This window comes from Nannospalax galili, unplaced genomic scaffold, assembly GCF_000622305.1.
Source record: "Nannospalax galili isolate Female #2095 unplaced genomic scaffold, S.galili_v1.0 scaffold1357, whole genome shotgun sequence".
Lineage (NCBI taxonomy): Eukaryota > Metazoa > Chordata > Mammalia > Rodentia > Spalacidae > Nannospalax > Nannospalax galili.
The window spans coordinates 58,029-64,916 of NW_008339987.1; the positions used below are offsets into that span (position 1 = coordinate 58,029).

Here is a 6,888-nt window from a genome sequence, read left to right on the forward strand (position 1 = left end):
CCTTGCTTGGTGGCTGGCTGAATTTAGGCAAGCTGTGATCCCCAGTATGCCTCTTCTGAATCGGCTCTAGATGGGAGTTGAGGTAAGTGAGACACAACTACAGTGAGGGAGGCCTGTTACCAGTGCTAAGCACCTGATGGGCACCCAGGAGGTGTTCCCTTCCCTCCCTTCCTACAGTAGGTGCCAAAATGGAATTACAGCTTAGCTTTCCAAGAAAACTTCTTGAGGATTTCTGTGAGCCAGATTATTGGCTAAGACAAGGTGAAATCTACTGGAGAGAAGATGTTTCTGGGCCAAACTAGACTTGGAACTGGCTGGCAGTGCTGCTGTTGACACAGTTGAAGCGCAGCATTGGGTTTGTTGTTCAGAGTTTATTAAGTAGATTCAGTCTTATATATGATATACAGTTTCAAAAGGAAAAGGATTCCACATACGTATGAAATCAGTGCATTTAGCAGTAATACCATGGAGATAACAGCTCGATTAACAGCTCATTGGTCTTCTGTTAAGTGAGGAAAAGAGGGTGTCAGCCTGTGCTAGTCATTCCACAAACAAAACAGAATTTAGTCGCATCACGTAGAAAGACATCCTAAGAATTAAAATATTAAGCCACATTTACTGGAAAAACTCACTATACAGAACACAAATACTTTTTATAGAGAGCATTGAGGAGGAAGTCCTCACCTGCTTAGAAGAGCCACATTAAGTTGCATAGGTGCATATCTGTAAAAATATAATTTAGAGGTGAGACCATTGATTAATAAAGTCACGTTTAAAAGTTGGTGCCATCCACTGCTTGCGGTAAGTGCCTTATGCTTACTGTCTGAAGCCCCTGCTGCTCCCCAGAAGTGGTGAGCCACCTCTATAGGAACCCTGAAGAAGCGCTTGTACCATCTGCACTGAAAGTCAGTCTCATCTGACATGGAATTCACGCTCTTCCAAAACATGTCTTAATTATGCCAGCAGATTGATGACCTCCTGTGTTGTCCCTAAATCCTGCTTGGCTTGCTCCTGAAGGCTTATGAGTCATCTTGACCTTCCCATGGCCAGGCTTCCCCAGAGAACTGTTCCTCCCAGAGCTGGGTGTTGAAGTCCTGCCTTGCTTCTCCTCTGCCTGTGTGCTACCCACCAGCCGACAGGAGGCGCTATCCTGACTCCTCTCCTCAGTGGATGCATGATAGAGGCACAGGGGCTTCTACCAGGCGGAGTGTGTCGGCAGATCTGAGTTCTGGGTGGTGTAGATATTCATTTCTGTTTTTAGGTGGAAACAGGTACAAAGTGAGAGGTTTTGTTTTGTGGCTTTGCTAAGCAGATGAGCTTAGTGAGGTGCATCTTCCTCCTTGAGAGCGAGTCTTGCAGAACACACAGGGATGGGGCATCTGTACATGTAAACAGTACACTTCCACTGAGTCCAAAATTAGGAGCAAAATACAAAGGTTCACATTGGTCTTAGGTAGATACAGGCGAGAAAAGATTGAGCTGTTGAGCTCAGAAACGACAAAACAAAGTTTCTAAAGCACCACTAAATTATATAAAAATCAGACCACGGACGGATTGAAACTGGTATTCTGGTGAAATACTTTACTATCTTGTAAAAAGTTTTACAAAAAATTACAAATTAAAAGTATCAACCCTCTGAGTTCAAAGCAGCATTTTGAAAATGAACTGGTAGTTAATCCTGTAACCACCTGTGGAGTCTTATGTGGCCCTTGAGAATAGGGAGGGACAGATGGGTTCCACCTGTTCCAAGTCCTCTAAGACCCTCCTAGCCCTGCCTGTCCCCTCCCCAACACCATTCTTGAGCGGTGACAGAAAATTATTTCAGATGGGTCACGCACACTATCGCTGGACTATAAGGTCATCCACCAGTAAGACCAAGTGCCCACTTCAATGCCTTCTCAAAGGGTCTACCCTGCACAACTCTGGGACTATTCTGGCATTTCCTTTGTACCTTGAGATCGCCGATGATTAATTTGTGCCCTGAGCCCTCCATAAAACTCATATGACTATGGGGCAGGGTTTTACAGAGCTCCCTCTGGGAGAAGGCAGGCCTGCTGGGTCCACCAGAACCAGCTGTGGGTGCTCCAAGTCAGGAGGGGAGGACTTGAAGCTGCATCTTTTAAAACAAGCAAAACAGAACAAGTTCTCTGACTGAACTAGCTAATGGAATCCTGTTTCCACACTAACTTGCTCCTGATGTGGCCGGCTCTGGGGCTTCAGGTATAGTTTGTCTGGGAGGGAGCTCACCTAAGGGGTGGGGTCAGCATGACAGCATCCAACTGTCCTGCAGCCCCACTGGGACCATCAGCCTTGGCGTTTGTTCTTTTTTCTTGAAAACACATGGAACCAATGCCCACACTGCAGCTCAAGAGCAGGCTGCCAGCAGTGTCTGATCATGACAGCTTGCACTTAGGAAAATGCCACTTCAGATGAAGCCTATGCTCATTCTTATGAACGTGTCCCATAGTGGTGGAGGGAGGCACCCCTTCCTAGGCTCTCTCTCCTGTCTTCCAAAAAATGCAAACCATTTGTGTCTAGCTTGTATACTGCCTCTGGGAGCAGAAATGACATGGTCAGCAATTGATACCAAAAATTCTAGGGCGGCGATTGTCTCTGCCAGTTTTTAACATTAAAAGTTTCACAAATTGCCCGGGGTAACATTTTGCAAAAAGATCTACTGATTACTTTGTAGGATTCACACAAAAATAAATATTTACATAAATTCAAACGTCCAGGAGTCCTACTGAGCAGGTAGGGAACTGGGCACATGGTCAGCAGCTATGGGAAGGCCTTGGGCACTGGAACTTGTGCTGTATGAAGGGGGCTAAGGGTGTCCTGGCCCTGACCTGAGGCCTGGGGAGGGGGCACATGAAGGCAGAGGTGGTATGGCTGGGTGGGCACTGGAGGCCACGTGAGACACCACATTTAACCTCAAGGTGGAAGTGTGCAAGGGGAGCCCTGCCTTACGGCCCTGCATCTGAACAGGTAGGGACTGCCTGGCCACCCCCATTGAGGAGTGGCCTGTCAGACTGCCACACACAGTCACTGCCACAATGCTGGCTTGGGAAAGGGCACCTGCTCAGATTTCAAGTGGCTCTCTGTGGCTATCCTAGTGTCCACTCAGCCCTGGCTCCCCTGAGGCCTCTTTGCTCTAAGGGAGAAAAGGCAACAGGGCTTCTGCTGGCTCTGGGCAGGGGCAGGCAGCAGAGTGCTGCTATCATGGCTACAGAGTGTTAAGGGAGAGGCTCCCGGGCCTGCTGAGGTCTGGATGAATCCCTGGTTTTAGCAGCATTGATAGATATTGCACGGAGCAAGAGAAGTGCCTATCAGGGAGGAAGGAAACCAGGCCAGCTTTTTCTTTCTGTTCTTTTCACACTCCAGGGACTGGGCTTCTTACAGAACAGGCCCTTCCAGAAGGGCTAGTCCTAGGAGAACCCAAGTAGCTTCTCCCTGTCCAGTGACAATCCGATCCCTTTACTCCAACTGTGAGGTGAGGGTACGGAAACAGGAGTCCACTCTGGGGTACACAGATGCGTGATGAAGCTAGCCCTGAAGAAGTGGCCCTTCTAGCAGGTATCTGAGAGGCTGTGGGCCTGTGCACCCACCAAGTGTTTGGACCTGGATCCCTAGCAGCAAGGTGAGGACCAGTACGTACCCTGCTGACCAGCCACCAGCTCCCAGCACTCGGTCCTGCCAAGCAGCTACAAGGACCAGGCAACAGCAAGCTGCTGGTTCTAAGGGCTGAGCCCTCTGGGCTCTGGCTCCTGGACACTGGGTCTGACTTACCTCCCAGCAGATACATTATGTGGGAGTTGGGGAGACAGCCATTCAGAACAGGCTTGGAAAAGCGCACGCTGGAGTGTGAGGTAGAATACAGGTAACCGTGTGACTGGGGCTCTGTAGAATGGGTGGGTGCCTTTTGTTTCCTTTTCAGTGTGGGTGAGGTCTTCCTATTTGGCAGTGCCTGGCAGTGTCCCTGTAGCAGCACTGGGATCTGTAACAACACAGCCTGGTGGAGTGTAGTGGCCTTCCCAAGGGTGTACGGGCACTCGGAGGAGAGCCAGCTGGCGCCTACTCTGCCTCTGCCAGCCCCTAGCCCACGTCAGTGTAGTGATATGGAATGTTAGGTACAGGGGTACATCCTTCTTATCAGACAGACACAGACTGGCAATCTGTACAAACACAAAAGAATCCATTTTCAGAAAAATAAATTACTAAGGGGAGAGGAAGAAAGGGTCCACTTTGCTTTTCTCAATAAATATGCAATTCTGCTCACCTAAGACTTGAAAGGTATTATGAGGGGTGTCGGGGGTGGGTTCTAACATCAGGGTCCACAAAGGTGATTCTAAATAGAGCTGCAGCCCCAGTGCCTTGGTCAGGGGAGCCCCAACCCTTCTAGAGCTGCCCCGTTGGCCTCTTCCAAGCAGGTCAGAGCACCCGTGTGGTGAGATTCCAAAAGTGTCCTTGTGCCCAAAGTCTCAGATGCTCGGAGTGTGGCTAGAAACAGCTCGTTTGGATCCCACCTCTTTCAGAAAACAATGTACCAAATGGTGAGGCAGGAAGCCAGGTCCGGGATGGCCTCCTTCCCTGGCGTAGTACACTCTGTGGGCCAGCAGGGTCAGTTCTGCTGTAAAATGAGGTTTTCCAGTTCATCTGCAGAGCGCAGCAGGAAGGCCGCGGACTCTCGGTAGCCAGCAATGAGCTGCCGCACAGCACTGATCTCCGTGGGGCTAAGCTGGGCGGTGGGCATGGTCCTGCTGGTGCTGTTGCTGGAAGGGGTAGGCATGGGAGGGGTGGGGGTAGAGGCCCCGCCTTTCATGCTCAGGTCCGTGGGCCCTGTGGAGAGGGAAAGATGGTTTAGAGGATGTGAAACCCTCTGCCTGCATCTGGGAAGTAAGACATGCCCTTGGTGCCTTTGTGAATGGACAAAATTCAAGATCCTAGTCTATTTTCCTGATGGCTATATCCCCAGGGTCTAGAATGGAACTTACACATGACAAGGGTTCTAGGTTAATCCTCAGGATGAGCTTGCAAAGAAGGGGGTCTTACTGTCACCATATGACAGACACAGGTGAGTTAAGAGGTCTGCTCAAGATCACATGACATCTACCTTAGGAACAGGGTGGCATGCGCCAAGGGCCTGGGCTTTGGCATCTGGCAAAGCTTCATCCTGGCTTCCTGCCTCTGACTATGCCTTCCACTACTTTCTGAGGACTCTTACCAGACACATACCCAGCTCTAGTCCCCAGCTGAGTAGGATACAGCTTTGAGGTAAAGAAAACATGCCCATTAACACTGGAGCCTTACCCCCCTCCCCCATGATAGTCAAACTTGGAACAGATAGCCCCAGGAAAGAACTGTGGGACAAGTGCTATGAGAAAAGGCTGTTGGCAAGTCTGGAGCAACAGGTAGGCTGAAAGGGGAGATGGACAACGCTGAGCACCATACACAGTGAGGCCACAGAAGGACAGCCACAATGTACTCTGGCGTGTGTTTGGTTGGACTGGGGCAAGGCCCGTTTCCTAGCTTGGCCAGGCAGTGAGCACCCTGTCCTAGAAGTGCTGCAGGTGCTTGTGGATGGAAGAGGATGCAGGTATGTTGAGTCTCAGCACCTCAACTACTTCCTCTGAGGAGTTTCTCTGTCCCAAATGAGGAGTAAGGTTGATGTTACTCGGGTACTACTGGGCTGGAATGGCTATCAAAGGACCCAGGAGGTTTCCTGGAGAAATTCTCTACTGTCTGCCCTCTGCTGGCAAATTGTGGCAGCAAAGAGGGTGCCTCAAGTCTTGGGGGAGAGGGGACCCCAGGTCCCATCTCCCCTCTGCCTTTCCTAAGCAGCTCTGTGGAATGGGCTGCTGGCTTTGGGATTAAGCAAGTATATTCAAGTCTTGCTCTGTCACTTCATGGACAATTCTGAACTTTTCTAAGCCTCAGATCCAAAAACAAAGCAGGGAACCTCTGAAGAACAGAAGCCTCCATACGGCTTGGGAGGCACAGGCTGGGTACAACAGACAGGCCTTTCAGCCTGTCGGGGGGCGGGGGCATAGCTGTGGTGCCCACAGGGACAGACTTCTCAGTGGGTCTTGGGCTTTTGGAACGGACTCCTAGTAGACATGGACGTGCTTGGAGCTTGAAAGGCTTTCTTGTGTTTAGCAAGAAAACAACCACAGAGAGAACTTGGAAGAGTAACAGTCAGAGCCCTTGGTGGGCCTCCTGCTACCCCAGCTAGTTGTTTCCCTGCTGTTGCCCATCCCCTTCTGTACGTCCCTGCTTGCATCCTGCATCCTGGAGGTTATTTTACAGGTAATGTACAGTGTGAATCTTTTCTGGCCTATCAGAATCTTTTCTGGTCACAGTCCTCCTTTGCTTAGAGTCCTCTGACCATTTCCTTCTGCTGCCTGCAGTGGAGATGGACCAGAAGCCTGCTGCACTTCCTTACTGCACTACGAGTTTTTTGTTTTTCTTTTTTGAGAGAGGGTCTCACTATTTTGCCCTGGCCAACCTAGAACTCACTATGTAGATACCAGGCTGGCTTCATAAAGATCCATCTGCTTCTGCCTCTCAAGTGCTAGGATTAAAGATGTACATTACTACACCCAGATTTATCATATGGTTTCGAAGGCAAGGCTTACTCATCCCTGCACCCATACTGTTTTATGCTTCTGTAGAGATGGACAAACCTTACCTTTGGAGACATCTAGACTTCATGTAACATCTGGGGATAAATTATGGAAATGACAGCTGGGAGTGGTGGCACATGCCTTTAATCCTAGCACTTGGGAAGCAGAGGTAGGAGGATCTCTGTGAGTTCAAGGCCAGCTGGTCTACATAGTGAGTTCCAGGTCAGCTGGGGCTACAGGGAGACCCTGTCTCAAAAAGACCAAAAAA

General features: G+C 49.8%; 1 protein-coding gene across 2 annotated transcripts in view; it reads right to left on the reverse strand.

Annotated features, from left to right (window-relative positions):
• Positions 1–351: 351 nt before the first annotated feature.
• Nol4l (nucleolar protein 4 like) overlaps positions 352–6,888 on the reverse strand; it is a 127,472-nt gene continuing 120,935 nt past the window's right edge. For both annotated transcript variants that reach the window (XM_008834826.3, XM_008834827.3), the window contains one exon: positions 352–4,836. In XM_008834826.3, the coding sequence (XP_008833048.1) occupies positions 4,619–4,836 (218 nt within the window). In that variant the 3' untranslated portion in view covers positions 352–4,618. The remainder of the gene's footprint in view (positions 4,837–6,888) is intronic.